Source organism: Diabrotica virgifera, chromosome 3 (genome assembly GCF_917563875.1).
Source record: "Diabrotica virgifera virgifera chromosome 3, PGI_DIABVI_V3a".
NCBI classification, from domain to species: domain Eukaryota; kingdom Metazoa; phylum Arthropoda; class Insecta; order Coleoptera; family Chrysomelidae; genus Diabrotica; species Diabrotica virgifera.
The window spans coordinates 147,132,817-147,159,293 of record NC_065445.1 but is presented as its reverse complement, the minus strand read 5'-3'; the positions used below and the strand labels follow the sequence as shown (position 1 = coordinate 147,159,293).

General features: G+C 32.6%; 1 protein-coding gene across 12 annotated transcripts in view; it reads right to left on the bottom strand.

Moving 5' to 3' along the window:
* Positions 1-7,717: 7,717 nt before the first annotated feature.
* Positions 7,718-26,477, bottom strand: part of LOC114334083 (protein son of sevenless) — a 652,420-nt gene continuing 633,660 nt past the window's right edge. For all 12 annotated transcript variants that reach the window (XM_050646932.1, XM_050646939.1, XM_050646934.1 and 9 more), the window contains exon 20: positions 7,718-21,864. In XM_050646932.1, coding sequence (XP_050502889.1) covers positions 21,705-21,864 — 160 coding nt within the window. In that variant the 3' untranslated portion in view covers positions 7,718-21,704. The remainder of the gene's footprint in view (positions 21,865-26,477) is intronic.

The following is a 26,477-nucleotide window of genomic DNA, read 5'->3' as shown; positions in this document are numbered from 1 at the left end:
TTTGTTTTGTGATGTAACCCTTATTGGGGTCTTTTAAATATACGTTTTACAAAGGATCCTGTATTTTTTGTGATTTATGGTATACAGCCAGCTACAGGAATTCTATTTTCCTCGTGGATATTCAGAATTATGAAAATATCAAGGAACAAAAATTTACCCCTTCCAATATATATGTGAACCACCAACATCTTGAATGGTTAAACCAATAATATCTTGACTGTTGGTTCAACAATCAACTTGATTATAAACAAGAAGTAAGAGCAAGAATGGAGGTAGCCCGACAAGGCTTTTAGTCCAGGAACTGAAGCTTTTCACCCCGCAATTTTTACAGAATGGATCGATTTGCTTGAAACTTTGAGAATAAGTAGTGGATGGTCCAAGGATCAAAATCTATATGATGCCGAAAGGCGCTTTTATTATGGGGGTGGTTGCCACCCCATCTGGGGGTGGAAATTTTTTATTATATTTTGACAGCAAAAATTGATAAAAACATTCATTCTAAGCAAAAAATGTTGTATACATTTTTTTGATAAAACCAATAGTTTTCGATTTATTCGCTATCAAAAGTGTTAGTTTTATATGGAAAAAATCAATTTTCTTCTATAGTATACTTATTTACTATTCACTCAATTTTTGTCGTAGAAAAAAAAATTTCACACCAAGTTCTTAAGAATTAACTAACCTACAATTTCATATTTAAACATTTTTTCCTATCTTTTATGCTAATCTTTCTATTCTGAAGAAAATGGCATTTTTACAAAACTACAAAAATTCTTTATTCAATTTTAACTTCAATTTTCTAAAAACTAATCATTTTAAGCCAGTAAAACTTCTAGAATCTATTAATAATACACCAATAAAGAAGAATAAATAAGACCAATGACTAAAAACACCGCTAACTTACATTATTATGCTTACAATGGGATTTCTCCTTTTTTTCTCTCAAAAAAATATATTGATTTTTTAACAGTAACTTTTTTATTTTGTATCTTAGAAAGTTTGGTATAAAAGAATTTTGTAGCTTTTTAGAATATCTACACGCCTATTAATATTAAATCTTTTTAAATTCCTTAGTCACAAAAAGAGGTGACTTTGAAAGGGTTGGTAAAAGTGGTTTTTGCATGTTATTACAAGTTTTAATTGTCAATAGCTCACTTAATTTTTGTTATAGAAAAATTTTTTTGATACCAAATTCTTGAGAATTAAATTAGCTACAATTTAATATTTAAACATTTTTCACATCTCTGATACTAATCTTTCTATTCAGAAGAAAAGGCTATTTTTTCCAAACTACAAAAATTCGTTAATCGCTGTTAACTTCCCTTTTTTTAAAATGAATCATTCTAAGTCTGTCAAACTTCTCAAACCTATTTATAATTTATAAATAAATAAGACCAAATAAGATCAATGACTAGTTTTAATTAGGATGGTGATTACGGGGTTGCTTCAGACCACTTTTGCGCTGAAAAAAATAGGGACTGACATTCTTTCCATTATAAGTCACTTAATTTTTGAGCTAGAGACTTCTTTTTTATTTCCAGAGATAGATATTTTTAAATTCTTTAAATTAGTTTTAACAAGTTATTCTCGAAAAATGCATATTTTTCCCGTCTTTTGACTTTGAAACTACAATATTTAGCATTTGACAAAGGAGAACTAATATATAATAAAGTATATCTTAATTACTGTTGGTCTTAAAGAAAATTAAAAAACACGGTTTTGTTTATTTTTTCAAATAGTACATTTTTGTTAAGTAAGGTTGTTTTGATAAAACGAAAACTTTTGGAGTTATTAGCAGAAAACTGATTAAAAACATTGATTTTTCGATATAATACTAACACTTTCGATAGCGAATAAATCGAAAACTATTAATTTTATCAAAAAAATGTATAGAACATTTTTTGCTTAGAATGAACGTTTTTACGAACTTTTGCGGACAAAATATAATAAAAAATTTCCACCCCCAATAGGGGGTGGCAACCACCCCCATGGTAAAAGCGCCTTTCGGCATCATATAGATTTTGATCCTGGGACTATCCACTACTTATTCTCAAATTTTCAAGCAAATCGATCCATTCTGTAAAAATTGCGAGGTTTTGTCCTATTTCAAGCTTCATGACTTGGACTATTTATCAAAATAAAAAGCTTATTTTATAACATTAGCATTAATATCAGCCTTAGATGTCGTTTTCTGGGGATTAAATACTTTTCGCCAGCGCTGTTAGTGACGGTTTTGTGCATTTAACTTAAACAAATTTACCAGAAAAGTACAAGTTTCAAACCGCGAGAGAGCACTGCCAGCGAAACTCACAGCCAATAAAAACCTTTAAATATTACATAAACTTTTTTTTCTCTCAATGGCCTCTTGCGTAAGCAGTCATCTAGTCGCAGAAACTTATATTGCTGATGAATAAGTTAGAAGCCTTTGAACTCTGGCTTTATATAAGAATCTTTTTAAATACCTTGTACAATCCACACCACCAACGAAAATGTTCTGAGAATAGGTACAGATAAGGAGCTGCTAAAGATCATCAGTTAGAAAAGTTAGCTACCTGGGACACATAACGAGAAATGAAAAGTAGCTCCTCGAGCAACTGATAATCCAGGGTACGATTGAAGGAATTTTTTTTTATTATTATTATTATTTATACATATGACCTGGCCTCTAGTGACTAATCCAGGTCGTTTTTTCCTGATGGGATTACAGATATTTTTTTTATATTTTTACATTTTTTACTCAACTATTAAATCTATTTTTACAATTAACAATTTGCCATAATCTATTAATTACGTTTAACAAACAAATTTAAATAAACAATTTAAAATATTTTTGGTACTATCAACTCCCTTCTAAGTTATAAAGACAGTCCCTCTATTTTCAGAAGAGAGTTGGTAGTTTTTTTTTTTTTTTAATTTCATGAATTATGTATTGAATTATTATTTTTATTTATTTATTTTATATTGAAATATTATTATTATAATTGTAAATATCTATTTTTGAATTTATATTTTATTTTATTTATTTTAACTTTATCTTACTCACTTCATCAGGTTTGGATTATTGGTTGTCTTCTTCTATTATTATAGATTTCTTGTTGTTTTTTAGATATTATTTGTGTGAGATTGTTTAATATTTCAAAATATTCTTCATTTTGTAATATATCTCTTATTTCAATTCTTTCTAATCTTCTTCTCATTTCTCTATGTTTTTCATTTTCTATAGTATTTTCACAATATGCATCATCTTTTAAGTTAAATCTTTCCAAATATGTTGGGTACGGTCCATGTCCTGTTAAAAAGTGTATTAAACCTTGTTTTGGATTAAAATAATTTGGAATGTTTTCTAATATTGGTATAAAATTGTATAAACGTCTAGATTTTGTTGAATTTTCCCATTCATTTTGTCTTTTTCTATTTATTATTTCTTTTAATTCTCTTTTATTTCTTATATCTAATCCTATTATTTGTATTATTTTTTCATATTTTTCTTTTTTTAGCCAATAATTACATGCTCTTTTTTGTGTTTCTAAATGCATTGGCATTACTCCAGTTAAAACTGTGAGTGCCTGTGTTGCAGTTGTTCCAAATGCTCCCGTCATTCTTACAAGAAATCCTCTCTGAGCTCTATTTAATTTTTCTGCATTTTTTTTTATTTATTAATCTATGTGCCCATACACTTGAACCGTACCCTACAATTGATGCAAGTATTGTACTTAGGTATATTCTCATCTGTCGGAACGAAATTCTATATTCCTTCTGTGCTAGACTAGCAATGCTATGCATGATCTTTGTTGCCTTTTCACAGACACAATTCATGTGTTTTGTAAATAATTTTTGTTCGTCTATTATAATACCTAAATATCTTGTTTCCATTTTTCTTTTTATTGTTTTCCCTCTAATTTTTATAATTGGATCTCTTTCTAAATTTCCTTTTATTAAACTATATGTTGTTATGAATCTGATATTGTTAATTTTACTTTATTCATCCAATCATTTACTCTTAATAATACTTCATTTGATTTATTTTCTAATTCTCTTCTTGAGTTTGCATCTATGATCAACAACAAATCATCTGCATATGCTATGCTTCCAAGCACTTCAGGATCTATAGTCAATTGTTCCAACAGTTCCTCTAGCATTACATCCCAGAACATAGGTCCACAAACTGATCCTTGTGGACATCCTTTTGTGATATGTTTTGTCTTTTTTCCTGTTGGACAGCTTAGGCTTGCATATCGGTCTTGACAGTAGTTTCTGAGACTTCCGTACAGATTCTTTGGACATCTCATTCTTCGAAGTCTTTCAAAGAATGACGGCCACTAAAGATTGTCAAAAGCCCCAGACACGTCTATAAAGATCATTAAAACATACTTTTTTATGCTTTCGTTTACTATTTCAAATACTTTATTTATTGCATCTTCTGTTGATCTACCTGTCCTAAAACCATACTGACCAGGATGTAATCCAATTTCTGTTCTTATTTGATTTAATTTTTTACATAGTAATTTTTCTTGTAATTTTCCCATTGTATTCAATAAACATACCGGTCTATATGATTTCGGTAAGGCAGGATCTTTATCTTCCCCTTTATGTATTATTATAACTTCTGCTTGTTTAAAATTATTGGGAAACCTTCTTTGTCTAAGACATTCATTATATAATGATGTTAGTACTGGAATTATTTGTTCCGACAATGCTTGAAGTATTTCAACATGAATATTATCCGGTCCAGGTGCCTTCTTTCTTTTCATTTCTCTCATACTTTCATATACTTCTTCTTCTGTGAATTCCTCTATTTCTCTTTCTTCTTCTATTTGGTATTCTTGTATCATTTCTTCTCTTATATTTCTTTGTTCTAATGTTTCTCCTTCTAATTTATCTGGAGGTAATAATACATTAAGTAATGTTTCGGCCGATTCTTCCCAACTTTCTGTAAATGTTCCATCTTCTTTTTTTAAAGTAGAAAGCATTGTCGGACATCTAATTTTTTTAGAAACTATTTTATATGGTATTCCCCACATATCTAATTCTAAGTGTCTTGATACGAAGGTTTCCCAACTTTTAGCTTTTGTTATTTTTATTTCTTGTTTATATTCTTGTTTTAGTCTTCTATACTCACCTAGAAGGATTTGCCTCTCAAGATAGATACCACATCGTTGATATCGCTTTCGCGCATATCTAACTCTGCTTCTCATTCTTGTGAGGTTTTCCTTCCAGGCTGAGTTTTTTACTTTACTATTTTCTTTTATTTTTGGTATTGCTATATCCATTGCTTTTTTAATTTGTTTGGTTAATTCTTTTGTTGCAATATTTATATTAGATCCCCTTTGTACCAGACAAGGTGGTCGAAACTCAGACTTTAATAGTTCATAATTTGCTTTACCTATATTGTATCTCACCGAAGATATTTCCGTATTGAAGGAAATTATACGATTGAAGGAAAACTGGATCCCGGTAGGCGCCAGATTTAATGGCTTAGAAATATCAGAGACTGGACCGGCCTTGCTTCAACATCTTTGTTTAGAGCCGCCATTGGACAGAGACAGATTTGCCAGAGTCGGTAACCTCCACAAGACGGATAATATCGATCGTGCGTCTATTTCCCATTGTTGTACCCCAATCCTAGATAAATCTGCTTCAAGATCATCTTTCCATCTTTTTCCGAGACGACCTACCGATCTTTTACCGTCTGGTCTCTCAAAAAATACTGTCTTTAACACTCTGATCTTACCACATGACTTGTCCATCTTATCCGGTTAGCTTGTATATATCTGACGATGTTTTCAGTACCCAATAGGGAACTTGCATAAATTTTTAAATATTAAAATGATATTAAAAAACATAAGGTAACATGATCTTAAAACGCTTGCATGCGAAAAAAACAAATATTTTTAACCCGTACGCTAATTACGACGCTTTGAAAATGCTATAAAATTCAAATATCTTAGGAGGCTCTTGAACGTTCTTCTATGGGTCCGACGTCACGGGCCACGGTCAACCGCGGGCTATAGCAGTCGGAAACAACACGATTAGGGTAGGTATCACGGGTATATTACATTTTATTCGCCTTTAATGGAAAATTCATAGGTATTATTTATGTTCATCTTATATATTGTAATAAGTAGTTCCCCAATCAGCTTAGTTTTAAACTGAAATTGATAAAGTTGAGTGCTACTTTGTAAAGAGTTTAAAACGCATAATATGACGGACGAGGGTAAGTCTGACAACTTACCTACCGTTGATGTCTTCATGGTGGCAACTTTTATAAAAAGTAGTGAAAGTTATTCTATTGGAGAAATGCGAGGTGTCAAGGCAAATAAGTAAGAGTTACTAATAAGCATGTTTAAACCGTTTATAACAATAGTTTGGTACCATTATATTACAGTATACGGTTTACCCCGTGGGTTTGATCTACCTACCTCTAATGGAAGGATTTCGTATATCCTGGAAAAGATTACGGTGTAATTTGCATTATAATAAATATTATATTTTATTGTTATGTTTATTAGTACCTACTGGAGCCTTTCATTATTGTGTTCAAAGCCTTCTGAGAAAAGATTATGGTAATTAGCAGACGTACCGATAGAACGTGTACATAGCAAACAAAATCCTTCTTTACAAAGTTAATAATACGCATAAATAAGAAGAATCATTATTGTAATTTTACAAGTTAATATCTTTATCATCTCAGCTTATACTTACACCGCATCCCTCGGTATACCGCAAGCTATAGTAGAAACCCGACTGTAGACCGCATACTATAGTAGCACCAATACTTTATAGTTACTCTTACTTTCATTACTAAAAGTTTTGTTTATTTTTAAGTTACATACTTGTTTCTTCTTTGTTCTTCAACACAAGAAACGACAAAAGTAATTTCATAAAAAAGAACTTTTTGATACATGTCAACAGAGATAAAATGTTTTTTGCCTGTCACAGAAAAAATCATTTTTGTCACAGAGTAAAACAAGATATTTCAACTATATTATTTATCTATGGGCAAACTGCATTAAATGCAATAGCCCACCGAACGGGCAAACGATACGAGTGGCCTATGACGCCAGACCCCAGCTCTCGCTTTTTTAAAACATAAATTAACAATTTTATGCAAAACAATTTTTTAGTGCAAGTTTCCTATTGGGGAAATAGGAATCACGAATTTAGCATTCTCTACTCTCCTGTCACTTCATTTCTTTGAGGACCAAATATAATTCCGAGAACCTTCCTTTCAAATACCAGCAGCTTATTTATTTCCCACTGAGGTAGAGTACATGTTTCGCTTCCATGTAACAAGTGGGCGAACAATTGACACGTATAGTCTTAATTTAGATTTTCTTTTTAGCAGGTTAAATCTTAATAAGAATGATAGGGAGTATAATAGTATTATGCTCTATTTCCCGTAGGTGTCCTGGCTGAGACCTCTTTTTCTATGTGGTTGTCGTATGTGATTACAGCCCCTAGATATTTAAACTCTTTTACCGCTTCTAAGTTGTGGTCATTAATAGTTATGTTCTGCCTAGCTCTTGGTCTTGAAATATCGATTACGAGCATGTATTTCGCCTTCTCTTCATTTACTCCAAGGCTCAGACTACCTGTTTCTTTCTCGAGTTGTTAAAACACCTCCCTCGCGTTATCAGCATATACAGATACAAAATAAACTATGGAAACTTCTGGAATATAGCAGAAACATACTATGAATAAAAATAAAACACACAAAATACATTGATACATTTATTCATATATTTATTTTTTTTACAAATAGTGTGGTCCTTTTTCTACTATCACAGTTTAAAAAATCATCAATTTAAAAATAGTTGGGTTGGGAAATAGTCTAAAATGATCTAATTGTGACAGCAGTTTATGCACTATATATATTTCTATTTCTTTTATATCTGCTTTCCGTTTTAGGCTATTTCCGAAAAAATGTCCACAATAAAAAATTTATCTCGCAATTCCTTTATATTCTTTTTTTTTAATTACTGTATTCATTATATTCACTCATACCTCCGGGTGTTTCAAAACGAACAGTACAATATTCGTAAAAACTTTGTGAATATTTTTCACAAAAATTACAAAATGAATTTCAATTCAATAAAAAATTTATCTGGTTATTTGATCGAAATGCATAGGAAATATTTTTAAATTGAAAATCACAATTAAGTTTAAGAGGAAAATCTTCATAGTTACCGTAGTCCGCGTCACCTTGACTTTTCAGAATACGGAACATAGAATATTTAAGGTGGCTACAGACTATGCATGAATTCGCGATGCACGATTCGTTCAGTTCATTGTAGTTCGTAGTAATTCGCGTATAAAGCATACATACTATGCGTTTTTTCACGATTGGTAATGCGCGATGCCTGATTTACCCATGTTCATCGGTTCTTGTTGATGCGCAGTCTTTGATATTCATTAATTTACCGCGCACAAGAGCGAATACTGTGCACACACGAATCATGTTTACGAATTGATTTTTAACGAACAAGACCCTACACACTATTCTTGAACCTCGCACGCATCACGCATTCTGTAGCCAGCTTATGTGAGTTTTTAGCGTAGCGATGAAAATTTGATCGAAAAGAATAGGGAACTTGCATAAAAATTTAAATTGGAAAAAAATGCAATAAATCACAACAGAACATAATTTAAAACATATATCAACGAAAAAAAAGTTTTCATTTCAAAAATTCAAATAACTGCAGGCAGCCCAAAACGCGCCCTCATTGGTCGTGACGTCATATCATTATAGTATTTGATGTTCTCGCCATTAATTCATTAGGTTTGGAATTCTATTCTGGAAAATATTTCTGAGTAATATTTGAGTGTTTTTGTAAAAGCATATATATTATTAGAATGACATACGATAAATGGAATTATATAATATAATGATGTGACCTCACAAGTGTTCGCGAGCTTTTTGGCTCGTTTGAAATGGTTTAAATACACAGAAGATTTTAAATTTGTACTTCTAAGTTTTTGAGGAGTGGAATTTTGGAAATATCATTTTTAAACAAAACAACATTATTATGTAATAAAAAAAAAATGTACAAGTTCCCTGAACATATGGAGAAACAGCATAATGATACCAATGTTCAAGAAAGGAGACGAAGACCCCAAAAATTATAAAGGTATACATCTACTGAACACCGCACTTAAGCTAACCACAAAAGTCCTAACCAACAAAATCAATAAACTAACAACTTTATCAGATGAACAACAAGGATTCAAATCCGGAAGATCCTGCGTAGACGCTGTATTTGTACTGAGACAAATCACATAAAAGGCCATTGAGTACAATAAACCAGCATATCTATGTTTTATAGACCTGACAAAGACTTTCGATCGCATCCAAGTCGAAGACGTCTTACATTTACTGTAGAGAAGAAACATACCAATCAATACAAACCATCGAAAACATCTACGTTCATAATCGAATACAGGCAAAGATAAATGGAAAACTAACGCAGTTTATACCAGTACAAAGCGGAGTCAGACAAGGTGACTCGTTAAGCCCACTGGTCTTTAATATAATAATGGACGAAATAATAGAAGCAGAACGTAAAGTCATGGTTACATGATGGGGAAGAAAGAAATCCAAATATTATGTTATGCAGACGACGCAGCATTAATCGACGAGACAGAAGACATTCTCCAAAGATTAACACACATCTTCAATACAACAGCCAAGAAATACAATATGATAATATCAGCAGAAAAAAACCAAATGTATGACAACATCTAAATACCCACTACGATGTAAAATCGAAATTGATGGGAGAATAATAAAGCAGGAAGCAAGGTTTAGATATCTGGGAATATAATATATAACCAGTTACGGATATGTAGAAGAGGAAGTACGACAACAAAGATTAAAAGCAAGTAAAGCGGCGGGATCTCTTAATGACACAATCTGGAAGAACAAACACCTAAGACAAGACACAAAAGCAAGAATCTATAAAGCAACAATTAGACCTATATTGACATACACGGCGGAGACAAGACCTGACACATCTAAAACGAGACGACTACTAGAAACAACAAAGATGAAAACACTCCCACGAATATCAGGTTGTTGGATAAAAGTCTGTTGGATAGGGAGAGAAGCGAAAACATAAGAAGATTATGCAATGTAGAAGACATAAATGGATGGGTGACAAAACTGAAACAGGAGTGGAACGAACACATTAGTAGAATGGCAGAGGATAGGATATGAATAGCACGAGATAAGTCACCAAATGAACGAAGAAGTATTGGCAGACCAAGAAAAAGATGGTGCGATAAACAATTTAGGAGGCTAATATTGAAGAAGAAACAAGCTTTAAAGCCTACATACAAGAAGTAAGAAGAAGAAGTAGCCACGACATTTGTTTGCGACCTACCCCTCTCTTGCCCTCATTCTCTCCTTGGATAATTAGTTGAGGGATTGCGTATTTTTCCTCTGTTAAGTATTTTAATGTTTTCACTTGCTCTATTGGAGCATTATCTACTTGTAGTTGTGCTCTTAAAAGTGCGCCCTTTCTTATTGCCATTCTTCTTACACAACTTAAAGACTGGTTAATTTTATGTGCAAGAAGCAGTGTGTACTATAATTTAAAATATTTCACGGAAATAATAATTTTCTAAAATAGCCTTCAAAAAAATTACACTTGTCTGAAAACTTTTTTAAATTGATACATACCGATATTGAAAGTAATAGAAACATCGAAACAAAATATCGTACCATTCATTATGAAACACCGTTTCTATAATACCAGAACTTACGAACGAAAATTAATATAGAAAACATTGTTTTAACATTTTTTTGGCAAACATTTACAGTATGGTACAACAGTATATACATTATATACACATTTTGTTAGGTTATCGGGCTACATTTGATTGAATATATACACTAAGAAAAAACTTACATATTCACAAATAAAATTAAAAATTATAATTTATCAACAAATTCATCTTTTTATGAGATAGATTACCTTAAAAAACGTAATGTACATAATACATACAAATATTCCGGTGTTTATTAATCCATATCCGTCGAAAGGAAAACGATCAAAAGTGGTCAGTGTGTTAAAAATACTATGTGTAGTTATCAATGAGATCATCAAAAATCACTGTTTTATATTATAAAACGAGATATATTCAAATATATGTGAAATATGGATAGTAATAAAGCAAAAAAAATGAGCGTAAAGAAATTTTTGACGATAAGCAGATAAAATCAGTAGAAACAATGAATAAATAAAGAATCCAAAAAAATTAGTGATAAAGCACGAATTGACACTTTTATAGAAACCAAAAAAACTTCAACTGTTTAGGTATATGAGAGAATAGACAAAAATTAATAATAGAGGTAATAGAGTATGAGAGGTAACTGGAAAATAATAATAAATAAAAACGTTGGGACTGTGGAACAAGATAAAAACAGAAACATCCACTACGGAAATTTAAAAAATAAAACAAAACAGAATAAAAAAACTGTTGAAATAAAAATTAGTCTAGATGATCTGCTAGCAGCTGATATATAAACGACTTACATAATTCGATAAACAAAACGAAGCGAATGGAATAAGCAAACATAACAAAAGATAAGTATAGTCCAGCTAGGATAAGAAATAATTATTAACATAATAAGATTTCAGGTTCAACTTAAAAAACAAACAAGAGGCCACCCCAACATTTAAATATCACAATGTGGTAATTTCTACTGACAACATTTGAATGTTCCTCTTACGGCGCATTATTAAACTAGCTTGATTCTTTTTTCTCAGTGTACTGCATCATCACCATCGGTATTTTTACGTTTACATGCAATGAAAGGTACACACAAAGGATAACCGTAGAAGTCGTGAAAATCGCCGATAATGAATATTTTTCTGCCAAGGGTTACATTTAAGTGAAAAAATCTAGAAAATTCTAACAACAAATAGATCTTTACAGGGAAAGAATACTAAACAACGAGAAAATTTAAGAGATTTCTCAGTCGATTTTGAATAGTGTCACATAGTAGTTGAAATCTTTCACATTCAGAACATTATGCAACTATATAACAAAGGCCGATAATATTTTCAATTTTCACTTTATTTAATTATATTTTGATATTAGAAATAAATTTTAGAACTCCTAGAGACATTGTGGCCGATGAGGTTTTCATTTAATAAAATCTAACTTCCATTTGTTGGACATCTAACTTTATACAGTGATGAGAGCGCTAATAACCGGCAAAATAACGCAAAAGATGGAAAACATATGAAGTTGTGAGATAAAAAGAAATGAAACTAGTAGAGGTGAGCAATTTAGCGATAAAAACCTATAAATTTATATTCTAATTATTGTTTCCCACCTTAAGACCTATCGGACGAGTTTGGCAATTGCCACTGTGAGTGACAGTTTTAGCTGACATACTCCTCTGATACGTCTAAAGATGGGAAACAATAAATATAATATAAATTTATAGGTTTTTATCGCTAAATTTCCGACCTCCACTAGTTTCATTTCTTTTTATGTTTAAACTTAATATGTTTTCCAGCTTTTGCGTTATTTTGCCGATTATTAGGGCGGTCATCACTGTATTGATATGATATTGCACTTTCGGTCGCCACATTGTTAAATATCTGCGTAATTCCCCGAAAATGGGCTGCCTAAAGTCAACAAAATTTTTGACATTTTCGTATGTCGAAATTGTATTAAGATTGATTGAAACCAATTAATCTTTAAAAATCGATATCTCTTTTAGCTGATCTCTTAGTACGTCAATGCCAACAAAATTCAAGCAGCGAATCATAAGTGTAAAATGCTCGCCACATGTGTGTTAGGATACGGCCACAACGGCACACGGTACATCGCACCGCACAACGCACAGTACAATACCTCACACCTAGCTTAGCCTTTGCTTTGCACATTAGTGGCCGTATTGACGCACCGTGCACCGCACATTTATTCTTTATTTTTTAATCAGGTCGTCGTTACATCGGACGTTTTAAATTCTAATTTTAAGACCAGGTGTTTTTGCAAAGAACAAACAAAAATGGCGGTGCATCATCTAAATAAAAAGCGAATTTACTATTGCGCGTCCACTTCTTTCCTTGCTTTCTTTCCAGTTTTGCTAAAACCAAACTATTGTGGCGACATTTGCTTTTTCTGTTCCAAAGTGGTACAAGCATAAACACAAAACTAATTAATTTGTCTTTATCCATCCCTAGAACAATCACAGTGCGAAGTGCTAACATCAGAAAATACTAAGCTCAATGTACGTGGGCGAGGCGTTGCTATCCAGCGATGTGCGAAGGGCGGTGCGGCACGTCGTTGTGACCACGCGCATTTACGGCAATGCTTGTATTTACTTTGCTTCAGCGTGGTTGTGGTCAAGGGTAGATGTGGTGCGATTGCGGTGCGCCATTATGGCCGCCACTTTATACGCTATAGCTCTAACAATCTGAAGTACAGCATCCATTGTACGTTTATTAAAAGTATTCAAAATAGCCAATGTTTTATAGTTGCTGCTCTATAAGGCAAAAATGTATATTATTTCCCCAAGTTACTTCAGTTTTGTTACTAACAACGTAGACATATACTTCCTACTCTGAGTCTACATCAGAATCAACTGCATATCTTAATTTAAAATCTCTACTAATAAAGGTAACACATTTCTTCAAACGTTTGAGACAATTTTAAACAAACGCATACATAATATCCTCTTTGGATATGAGACATTTTAATACATGTAAGTATCAAGGAAGAGTGTTACATTATTATTTATAGTATGAGTACTATCAGAATATTATTTGGTATCTTTTTTTTTTCAAGTTACTCATTTCAATATTTTTCTGCATGCATTTCTTGATAAACTGGTTCTCAAATTATAAATCGTAAATAATTTAATAGAATGTATGACGAGTGTTGGCGAAAGGGAAACTAGTCTTCAATATATATACCTTTCCAGGTACTTGTATTCCAAAGTACTACATCTGATGAGTTTCCTTTCAACCTAAGTTCTCATGTACATTGGATTTCAAAGTACCTAGGAATGTTGTAGATCCTTAGATACTTTGAAATTCAAAGTAACCTCTGGTTGAAAAGAAGAGCAATAATACAAACAATCTTGGTTCTGGTACTCGCTCAACTTCAACTCTGAGAATTTTATGACCATTTCAACTCTTCCGTTAATAGGATTATAAATATGTGTGATAAAAGTAATACTGGATTTCAGTGATGTAAAATAATTTCTGAATGGTTGTTAAAGACATCTAGTCATCACTCACAAAAAAAGGTATAGGATGTCTACCTTCCTTTCGAGTTTTCTTGTATTCTGCAAATATTGTCATTCGTGTAGTATTCACGAGTCATAATTTTCAGTTTCAGTGCTACAAATGAAAATATATAGCAATGGTAACTTAAAAAAGAAGACATTTAGGATACAGTTACTTCTGCAGTTCTTTAAGGAATACTTTGCAACCATCTGCCTATTATTAAAGTAGAAGGTGTTCTTTTTATCTGCTCGCTAATCAGAAGTTCCTGAAATATGAACTGAATGACATAATATAATAATATTCTCCCGTTTTATATCGCTAACGCGGCTTTGGGCCTACGATATACAAGGAAGGTAACAGGGCAGTGCTATGCTTCAACCGCCTATTATTACCCCTGTTTTTACCCAAGGTACTCATTTTGTTCAGGCTGAGTCGACCAGGGTCCTATAGACATTTTTAAAAATATCTAGATGTTCTCGCCCACGCTGGGATTCGATCCTCTGCCTACCTGCGTGGAAGTAAGACATTCTACCGCCTGAGCTATCCGGCCCATATCCCCATGGAGATTTTCAGGAACGAGGTGATTATTGCGTGTCCTGATCTTTTGATTTCGGTAAAAAGCTCAAGTTACTGCAGTTACTTAAGTATTTTGGCTTCTTGCTCAAAACGTAAACTCATTTCATAGAACATTAATACTAAGTACAATAATTATAATAGATTGACTGAATATCTGTTGATTATGGTTTGTCTTAATAGTTTAAAAGAGATAATAAGGGCTGTGATGTATTACTTAAGTTAAATATAACGAAAAGTTATTCTGTAGCTAAGTTATAATCGTCGAGATGGTGTGATGTATCGTATTTAACTTTTGAGTTATCTGATGTATCAACTGTCATTTTATAACGCGACGTTATACGTGAAGTTACGAGATAATTTTGTGATTATATAAGGATTTGTAAAGTTAGGTTCATCTTTTGACTTGTTTTTAGAAATGAAGTGAATATTCAACGAAGAACGCTGCGGTATTCAACAAATCCGTTTGAATTTTAACGATGCTTCAGGTTGTCCCGGGATCTTGCGCGGCATTTTATCAATAAAATTATAATTTAATCAATCAAATTTAATATCAAATATAAAACAGATCAAAATTAAAAATATCCAAAAAGTAGACCTAACATAGCAATTAGAAACATGCAGGTAGTAATGAAATTAAAACAATAATAATTAAAAATAAAAAAATAGAGCCAATTTTAAAACAGAACGGTAATATACATTTTTAAAAACAGAAAAAATTATACAAAAGACAAATCGAGAAATCCAAGAATAAAGATGGTTCTAAATTTATAAACATCCAGGGATTTTACTGTTCTACCTACAGTTATGATATACTTTCTCATCATTCTCTTTCTCGCTCCAACTTGTACTATTTCTACATAAGGTTCTTTTTGTTAGACAAAACAATGCTTACTTCCTTTTTAACTTCTGGGAAATAACTCATCTCGTAACGGTGAGCGATACATCACACAGAATTTACGTTAAAAGTTATCGATAGTTATCTGTCTGAGTTATTTTAACTTACTGTTAAACTTTAAAAATAACTTTGGTGATACATCACAGGGCTGAATGTGGTATTTCAAAAGAAATGTAAATAAATTGGAGACGTAGAGACGAACATCAGGTTTGTGAAAAACAAGGGCCAATGTTAAGAATAAAAATATTTTGATGCGACGAGTTTCTACTCACAGTACATAAGAGTAGATACCCTCTATGGGGAGTATGTACTCCAACATTTGGAGTATAAACTACATTCTCATTTTTATTCATACGAGCCAATGTCTTGAGAAAAATTGTAGGATCTCGTAAACATTAGAATGTATATTATCAATAAGTTGAGCCTATAGGCTAGGAATTTAGCTAAAACAAAACCTGAGGACCGGCAACTATGTTCGAATTCTTTTACCCGAGACCTTGAACAATGAAAAACTGAATCTTGCCGGAAGGTGCGATGGTGCCTTGTTAACCCCCCCATTGTTAAGGAGAGATAAAAGGCAATTTTTTGCAAAACTAAACATTTTTTTGGGTCATTCTAAGCAAAAAATGTACTAAGTTTTTTAGTAAAATGCATAGTTTTCGAGATAAACGAGGTTAAACTTAAAAAAAAAATCGAAAAATTGCAACTTTTTAACCGGAATAACTTTGATTAAAAAATAAAATAGCAATTCTGGTTACAGCATTTGAAAGTTCAATTTATTGTTAAACAAAGCTATAAACGAACAGTGTTTGAGCGTTTTAGGATCTGCAATCGGCTTGTCGGTTCCGTTCGGTTTTAATCCTTGGCGCGGTGCGGACATGCGACAAAACGCTTAAACACTGTTTGTTTATAGCTTTGTTCAACAATAAAAAAAATTGATTTTTAGCAATGCAAATAATCAAAACCGGTATGATCTGACTTGAACTTTCAAATGCTGCAACCAGAATTGTTATTTTATTTTTTAATCAAAAGTTATTCAGGTTCAAAAATTGCAATTTTTCGATTTTTTTAAAGTTTAACCGCGTTATCTCGAAAACTATGCATTTTACGTAAAAACTTTAGGAATATTTTTTGCTTAGAATGACCCAAAAAATACAAAAAATGTTTTGTTTTGCGAAACATTGCTTTTTATCTGCCCTTAACAATGGGTGGAGGGAGCAACAAGGCACCATCGCACTTTCCGGCAAGATTCAGTTTTTCATTGTTCAAGGTCTCAGGTAAAAAAATCAGAACATAGCTGCCGGTCCTCAGGTTTTGCATACTCAAATACTTCCAGGGACCAGTCTATATTACGTAATATAGTGTCTTGAATAATATCATTCTATAATTAACAATCCTGATAGTGACATAAAAATAATTAGTCCGTCAGAAAAAAGTTCGGTGACAAGAAGTGTGGAACTAAATGCACTGTTCTTTTAAATAAATATGACAATAATGATGAAAAACGTATGAATTGTTAGAATGTGATATTTACAGAATGGAAGCTTGGACCTTGAATGCGGCACCAATGAAAAAACTGGAATCATTCGAGATGTGGGTATATAGAAGAATTCTGAAAATCTCATGGACAGAACACGTCACAAACAAGAGGTTCTGAGAAAGATGAATAAAGAAATGGAAGTCTTAAATACAATCAAAACCAGAAAATTGTAATATCTCGGACATATTACACGTGGAGAGAGATACAACTTGCTCCAACTCATTATGCAGCGAAAGATTCAAGGCAAAAGAAGCATAGGGAGACGCAGAATATCGTGGCTGCGCAACCTGAGAGAATGGTACGGATGTACATCAAACGAACTTTTCAGAGCAGTCGTCTCCAAAGTCCGAATAGCTATGATGATTGCCGACCTCCGTCGCGGAGATGACACTTGAAGAAGAAGATATTTATATTGCTGGAACATCTACAGTATTCTACAGTAAAAAAGAGTTTGACAGGGGCAAGTTTTTCATTTTTTTATAGATATTAACCTGCAAACATTTTTTATAAATCGAGGAAAAAACTTTTTATTAATTTAATTCAAAAGTATTTTGAGCAGATAAAATGAATCGTTCGGCAATTTACAATCTATAAGCGTATTATGTTTAACGGTTTGGTCTTGAATTTAATCCATTTTACAGCTCCTTTATTCACACTACAAAATAATAATTACGGAAACATTTCAATGGCTAATAATAAGACACTTAATATTATTGCTATGAAACGAATGCAAACTATTCCTTAAAGTTGTCCTAACTCTACGGCATTGCATTGAATGATCACATTACAAGACTGAGTGATCATTCAAAACACGCTGTGTTATTGAAATGACCTTTGTGAAATTAAACAAAAACATTCTTATTGTACAATCTAATAACGAGTGCACGAATTTCTTATTTGTACTGATCTGATGGACCAATCAGAAGAACATTTCAAAAAATTTCGCACGCATTTTCTAAGACGATCTCCAGTTTTCTTCTAGAAGGAATATAAAAATGCTACAGTTCTAAGCCTTATTAAACATATAAACATTATTCTTGTATGTATTGAGAGTTACAACAAAAACATGTATTGGAACCATGTGAATATCATAAAAAAGGTTTTAACTGAGCCGTCAAAAGTTATAATTAAGCTAAATTGAAGTTGAAACAGAAAGGTTATCAACAACTATTCTATATGGGGAATAAGCCACAATTTAACTAAAAAAATGATTTTATTAACGTTTCGACGTCCACGTCCAAAATGTTGTTGCTTAGTAAAAAATTCTTCTAATAATTTAATTTAATCTGACTCATTTATATCGGCAATTCATACATATTTTTACTAAGCAACAACATTTTTGTTTAATTTATTAATATTTTGTATTTTGACAACGACATCCGATGTGGACGTCGAAACGTTAATAAAATCTTTTTTTTTTTTTGTTAGATTGTGGCTTATTTCCCATTTAGAATAGTCAATTACAAAAATGCCATAAGGAAACAGCTTCAGAACAACAGAAAGGTTACCATTGTTTCCATTGGTTTTCTTTGTGACTTATCCTATTCTCAGGCGCGCCCAATTCGGCAAAACTGCAATTTTTGAGAATATTCATTTTAGAACAAAGCTATAGATCGATTTATATTCCACCTATCAATCTAGGCTAGATTTCAGAGGCAATTTTAAGTGCAGGTAAAATATAATCATTATTACACTTGTCCACAAGGCAAACACTTGTAAAAAGTGAATAATTCATTTAATATAATATCTTTGATAGATCTGATAAAAGATACTGCTCTCAGATTTTAACAGAATATCGAATTTGTGCTATTAATACCAAAGACGGCATTTACGAATATTGTTGATGGTATAAAGATAACACCAAAAATAAATTACTACATAAGTAGTAAAAAAGCAACAAAAACATCAAAGCTTAAGATATCGATGGCCTGCAAACACTGCTTATGAAGCTTCAAGAGTTTTCAGCAAGAAGATTTTTCGATAAATGTAAAAGAAGAGCAACAGGTTAGTATCAAGTTTTGTGTTAAACATGGTAAAACAGGAGCTTTAAAAAATCTAAAAAATATTCTAATCTCAAGTCCGTATCTAGTATCATCAGTAGGATGGAGGTTGTTCGGATCTAGTATCATCAAAGTTCGAATCTAGTATCATCTTTGATGATACTAGATCCGAACAACCTCCATCCTACATATGTGATGACCACTTACCAATCACATCAGATGAAGTGGAAAGAGCAATATCACAACTAAAAGATGGCAAAGCTCCTGGACCTGACAATGCATATGCATATGCTGAACTCATAAAACTATTTAACACCGACGGTACTCAACGCCTAATCAAAATATTTAACGACATATATTTAAGCGGAGTAATACCAAAAACATGATTGAAGTCGACGTTTGTTGCTTTACCAAAGAAAACAAAGTCCGTATCCTGTAGTGATTTCCGAACCATCAGCTTAATGAGCCATATTTTAAAACTATTTCTAAAAATTATACATCAAAGGATATATAGGCTGTGCGAAGAAAAAATCAGCCGAACACAGTTTGGTTTTCGAAATGCAGTGGGTACAAGAGAGGCTCTATTTAGTATACAAGTGCTATTTCAACGATGTAGAGACGTAAATTGCGATATTTATGCATGTTTCATTGATTACCATAAAGCGTTCGATACAGTAAAGCACGACAAGCTGATGGAGATATTAACCAATATTGGAATTAACACCTGTGATTTAAGGATTATCAGCAATCTGTACTGGAATCAAACATCCTCTATCCGGACAGATGCAGGAGAATCCGACGATATCAAAATCAAACGTGGGGTCCGTCCGGGATGTACACTATCCCCACTGCTGTTTAACATCTACTCTGAGGAAATCTTTCAAGAAGCAGTGCATGATGTTGAGGCCGGAATTCGAATTAACGGAGAATGTATCAATAACATAAGATACGCAGACGACACTGTGGTATTCGCTGACAGTTCTGAAGCCCTGCAGGAGTTAATGAACAGAATCGCGGAAGTCAGTCAGAGATACGGACTTTCACTAAACACTAAGAAAACAAAATGTGTGATTATCTCTAAGAACAAACAGCAATTTGGACGAATCAGTGTGAATGGTCAACAAATAGAAAGAGTAAAAACATATACCTACCTTGGTACGAACGTTACTGAAAATTGGGACCATTCTATATAAATCAAATGTAGCATAGAGAAAGCAAGATCTGCATTTCAAAAAATGTCAAAGTTGTTCAAATGTCATGATTTGTCGATACCCATGAAAGTCAGATTACTACGATGTTATATCTTTCCTATACTGTTGTACGGAGTTGAGTCGTGGACTCTCACAGACGCCACCTGCAAGAAAATTGAGGCTTTTGAGATGTGGCTTTATCGTCGAATCCTGAAGATATCTTATACCGACCACATTACTAATGAGGGTGTTTTGCTGAGAATGCAAAAAGAAAAAGAGCTGTTAATCAAAATAAAAACAGCCAAAATCGAATACCTCGGTCACATCATGAGGAACAGTGAAAGATATGGACTGCTGCAACTGGTCTTACAGGGAAAAGTAGAAGGAAAGCGAGGACCAGGAAGGCGAAGGATTTCGTGGCTGAAAAATCTACGTACGTGGTTCATCACAACCACTACAGATCTTTTCAGAGCAGAAGTGTGCAAAGTACAGTTTGCCATGATGGTCGCCAACATCCGAAACGGATAGGCACTACAAGAAGAAGTCCGTATAAGTCACAGTAGGTGAAAGAGAGTGGAAGAGTGTGGTGTACTACGAATTCCTTCCTCGAGGAGAAATCCTATTATCGTTACCTTCACACGCTGTGAGACTATACAAAGGAAAATATCGGAGCTGTGATGGATGAAGTAGAGTTCGGAGCCGAGACGAAGTGGACTGGACTATCAGCTCCGGACGGAAGTATACTGTTTACGTCAAGCCACAGCGAGAAGAGGAACTACCTGACTTCGACAATGGCAAACGCGACCTTACCGAAACGTCGTTAAAATAATGGTTTTTGTAAAACCCAATATTATTCAACGCGGAATCAAACCCTTAAAACCACAGAAAGCACAGCTCCCGCGAAAACTTGAAGTGGTAACATAATATACATGAATTTTTAGGCGTTAAACTTGATTATTTCCTGCTTTAAATCTGAGACAAAGTACACTTTTACTAGATATTCATCATAATTTCTCAATGAAGATGTATTAAATTTAAAAAGACCCGTTTCCATAAAACAATTTGGAAACCAAGAGAATTGTGACTAGCCTTTTTGCAACCGTCTAACAACGTCTTTTTGCAACCGTTTAAAATACATTTAAGCTCTCCATAATTTTTCGAAATTTTTTCATCTATGGCCAAGCGAAGCAACCTGATGATAAGCGTAATATTTTGCAGTTTTTTTTTTTCATTTAAAAATATATTTTTTACAATTCCTTAAGTGGTGGTCGTAGTCGGGTACTGGAACATGGTGCCACACGTTAGCCCTGCAGATCTCACTGTTGGTCGGGGAGGCAGCTGAGGAGTCACTTGGCCAGAGTTTACCTCCACGGTATATCTGGGAGAAATACTGGGCGGTTGGGCTGCTGGTGGTAGACTATAACAATAAACAATTAGCAAAACGATACCTATAACTTTTATTGGCTATAAAAATTGTTTAGAAAGACGTTAACAATCTGCGCAATATGGACAATACGTAAAAAACTTAAAAATAACTAATTCAATTCGAAGTTTTATTTCCGGAGAAATAAAACCTCTAATGTTATTGCTATGAAACGGAGGCAAAATATGCCTTAAGGGTGTAGGCGCAAAATCTTGGCCCAACGCTATTTAATAAATGCATTCATTTTTTTCGAATCCTGAGAAAACTACTAAACATTTTTGAAAATATTAAACGCAGAATGAAAGATTACATTATTACCGAGGCCCGAAAGTCCTTTAGAATAAACAAAAAGTTTATTTTGAACGAAATATTTTAAATTAAACATCGCACTAAATGTTCTCTTTTTTTTCACTCCTGTAACTTATTAAAATTATAGAATTATAGAAGTTTTCAGGGACTTTCGGCCCTCGGTAATAATGCAAACTTTCACTCTGCGTTTAAATTTTTCAAAAATTAGTTTTCTCAGGATTCGAAAAAAAAATGAATGCATTTAAACAGCATGGGTTAGTAAAGGTGGTTTTTGCATGTTAGTATAAGCTTTAATTGTCAGCATCTCACTCAATATTTGCCGTAGAAAAAATTTTCGCAGACCAATTTCTTGAGAATTAAATAAGAAATAATTTTATATATAAACATTTTTTTGTATCTCTGATGCTAATCTTTCTATTTCGAAGAAAAGGAATTTTTACCCAACTACAAAAATTCGTTATTCGATTTTCACTCCATTTTTTTAAACAAATCGTTATAAGCCAGTCAAACTTCTAAAATCTATTAATAATACATAAATAAAGAAGACCGAATAAGGTCAATGACTAATTTTAATTAGGATGATAATTAGGGGATTGTTTACGATCACTTTTTCGCTGAAAAAAATAGGGACTGACATTCTTTTCATTATAAGTCACTTTATTTTTGAGCTAGAGACTTTTTTCTGTATTTTTGGAGATAGATCTTTTTAAATACTTTAAATTAGTTTCTATAAGTTGTCCTCGAAAAATGCATATAGTTTTCCCGTCTATTGATTTTGAAACTACAATATTTAGCATTTGACGAAGAAGATCTAAAACATATAATAAAGTATAGCTCGACTACTATTGGTCTTAAATGAAACTAAAAAAAACCGTTTTGTGTATTTTTTCAAAAGGTACATTTTTGTTAAATAAAATTGTTTTAATAAAAACAACTTTACTCGATATTTCGATAGCGAATAAATCGAAAAGTATTAATTTTATCAAAAAATGTATAGATCATGTTTTGCTTAGAATTAACGTTTTTACCAACTTTTGCGGTCAAAATACAATAAATTTCCATCCCCGAGATGGGGCGGCTACCACCGCCATGGTAAAAGCGCCTTTCAGAATCATATAGATTTTGATCCTTGGACCATCCACTACCTTCAAATTTTCAACTAAATCGATCCTTTCTGTAAAAATTGCGGAAAAGCTTCGGTTCCTGGACTAAGTTCCTCTATCAAAATTATGCCCGAAATAATATACAGTGTCAAAAAAAGATGCGCTAAAGGCTCCATAATATACAAAGAACAACTTATAATCGACGCAGTAATTTCTAATCAGGCATACATCAATTTTCGTAATTGCTTTTTCTTCTTCTTAGGCGTTGGTATCCTAATTCTCCATGCCAATTTGCCGATGTTCTTCTCGATCTTGTGTGGCATGTAACAATTATTGATCTGCTGATACGGCAGTCTATTTACGAAGGTTTCGTAGCCACGAATATTTCTACCTACCATTTCCAGTATCTGCTAACTCTCATCATGTTCCAGAAGTATTCAAATGTAAGACAGTATAAATAAATGGCTTTATAAATATATTACGAATATAATATAATGACATATTTGAAGATTAAAATTCATTCCAAATACCAAACGAACACCAAATTAAATAAAACTGAAAATATTCCACTTAATCTGGTCCTACTTTAAGTATACTTTTTGAGTCCATGATTCTACCTAACGGATGTAGGTTTCCGCCTCTTATCTATTCCTTCGATGCACTTTTATTGGTGGCCATATCTCTTATAGTCATGTCTTTCTTCTAGCTTATATCATCCATTTGGTCCATCCATGCCTTCCCTGTTTTCTGTTGTTTCCCATTTTGGTGCATGTACCTTCTTTGTTAGCATATTTTGCTCCGTTCGCTCTATGTGGCCAAATCAGTTCAATTGTTTGTTTTCGATCCTCACTTTCCCTCATTATCGGTTCTTGCTCCAGCTCTCTCCCTTCATTTCTAAATCTTTCAAACTTCGTAACTCCATTAATTCTTCTCATGTATTTCATTCCGGTCGTGTTTATCATTAATTCATGTTTCTTTTGGACTATCCATGTCTCCGCCCCATATGTCATTATCGGATTAACCATGCTGTTATATACTCTCGAGTTTAGTTTTGTTATCTATTTCTGATTTCTCAAAAATTGTATTATTTAATGAGTAATACACGTCAGTTTATTACTTATTGCCATGTCCGTTTTCCCATCATATGTTATAGTACGGGATAACGGGATCCGAATCTAGTTCGACCTTCAACCATCTTTTTACCGGATGAAACATTTGTTTTATTAAATTTCATGCATAGACATATACGACTTGTATGGGTTGCCTATCAAAAAATGGTCATAGCTACCCTTGGTAGGGGGGAGTAGGGTTTGAAATCAACATTTCCAGCACATTTTTGTGATTGTTTATCTTATGATAGAATTATAGAATATAATAGAATTATAGAATTAAAATTCATAGAATATTCAAAAAAATTCAAGGAAAAATATTGAAAAATAAGCCAACGGTGGCAATTTTTTAAACACCTAAAAGAATGGATTTTACGGTGGACATCAGAACTCATCACTGGATTATGAGAAACAAAAAATTCAAAAGGGTTTTAATAGCTTATGAGTTTCACGAAATAACTCTGTCGAGTTTTATAGTTTGAACGATTTTTGACTTTGTGGCTTTTGACTCAGATGTCAAAACAACGAAATGTTTTACAAAAAAGGGTGAAAATCAACATATTTATTATTGTTTAACAAAAAATAAGCATAAAACAAAAAATATCTCGACAGCGTTACCTCACGAAATGTCTAAAGAAAATATATACAAATTTATAGGTGGTTCGGTTTAGTAGTTTTTAAGTTACAATGTAGCATGTTACAATGCCTTTGAAAAAATTAGTTTTGGGAAAAACGCGTTTAAAGTATTGTTCCAGCTGTTTCCATTCTGTTTTATAAATTACTCCGCGATTCAAAAACATATTCCCGTGTGCATCACTTTACGATCTGGCAGACAAAAATCAAAGAAATTGAAAATAAAAGTTGACTTTAAACGCGAATACTTTAAACGCGCCTTTCTCAAAACTGCTTTTTTCAAAGGCGGTGGACATTGTTACTTAAAACTACTAGACCGGTACACCTAAAATTTTGCATATTATATTCTTTAGTCATTTCGTGAGGTAACGCTGTCGAGATATTTTTTGTTTTATGCTTATTTTTTGTTTAACAATAATAAATATGTTGATTTTCACCCTTTTTGCCAAAAAAATTCGTTGTTTTGACTTCTGAGTCATACCACAAAGTTAAAAATCGTTAAAACTAAAAAACTCGACAGTGTTACCTCGAGAAATTGATAAGCTAATAAAATCTTCTTGAATTTTTTTATTCACATGATCCAATGATGAGTGGTGATGTCCACGCAAAATACATTTTTTTGACGTGTCTAAAAATTCGCCACCGTTGGCTTGTTTTTTAACATTTTTCCTTGATTCTTTTTAATAGTCTTTGAATTATGCTGAATATGCTTATTCAATTTAAAAATAAAATAATTCTGCCATACTTTCAAATACAATTTGAAATGTTGATTTCAAACCTTACCCCCCTTAAATACTGGCTATGACTATATTTTGATAGTCAACCCATATAAGTCGTATTTGTCTATGTGAAATTTAATAAAAAAATGTTTCATCTGGTAAACAAATGAGTGAAGGTAGACCTAGATTCGAATTTTAGACTACATATTATTATATTTTACAAATATTCAAAAGTAAATACTTGTTCTATTACTTGTTCCTTTACTGTTATATTAGTATTCCTTTCTTTTTTCTCATCTTCATTTATCATAAGTTTTGTTTTATTGAGATTCATTTCCATTTTTAAATTCTGTATCTCTATATATACCCTACATCCGACGCCCTGCAGGGCACTAAGGATTATGAGAAAGAAGAATATTCTATCTAACGATGAACTGTCTCACTCTACTACTGAACTCCACTGACTCTGGTTTTGTTAGGTTTAGGTACAGTCTAGTTAAAATTCAGTTACACAGCATATTTCATTTCTTAGTGCGATTTCTTATGATTTCAATTAAGAGGCTACAGTAGCGATCAACAGGTAGCAACAAACGCGTTCCAAGATTGCCGCTCTAATTTTGAATATTTTGTCGAGATATTTGGCACACATATTCGTAATATAATAAAGAATGGCGGTACAGAGCCCAATTTCAGAAATATATTAATATGTGGAAATTACTCTGTAATTAAATACA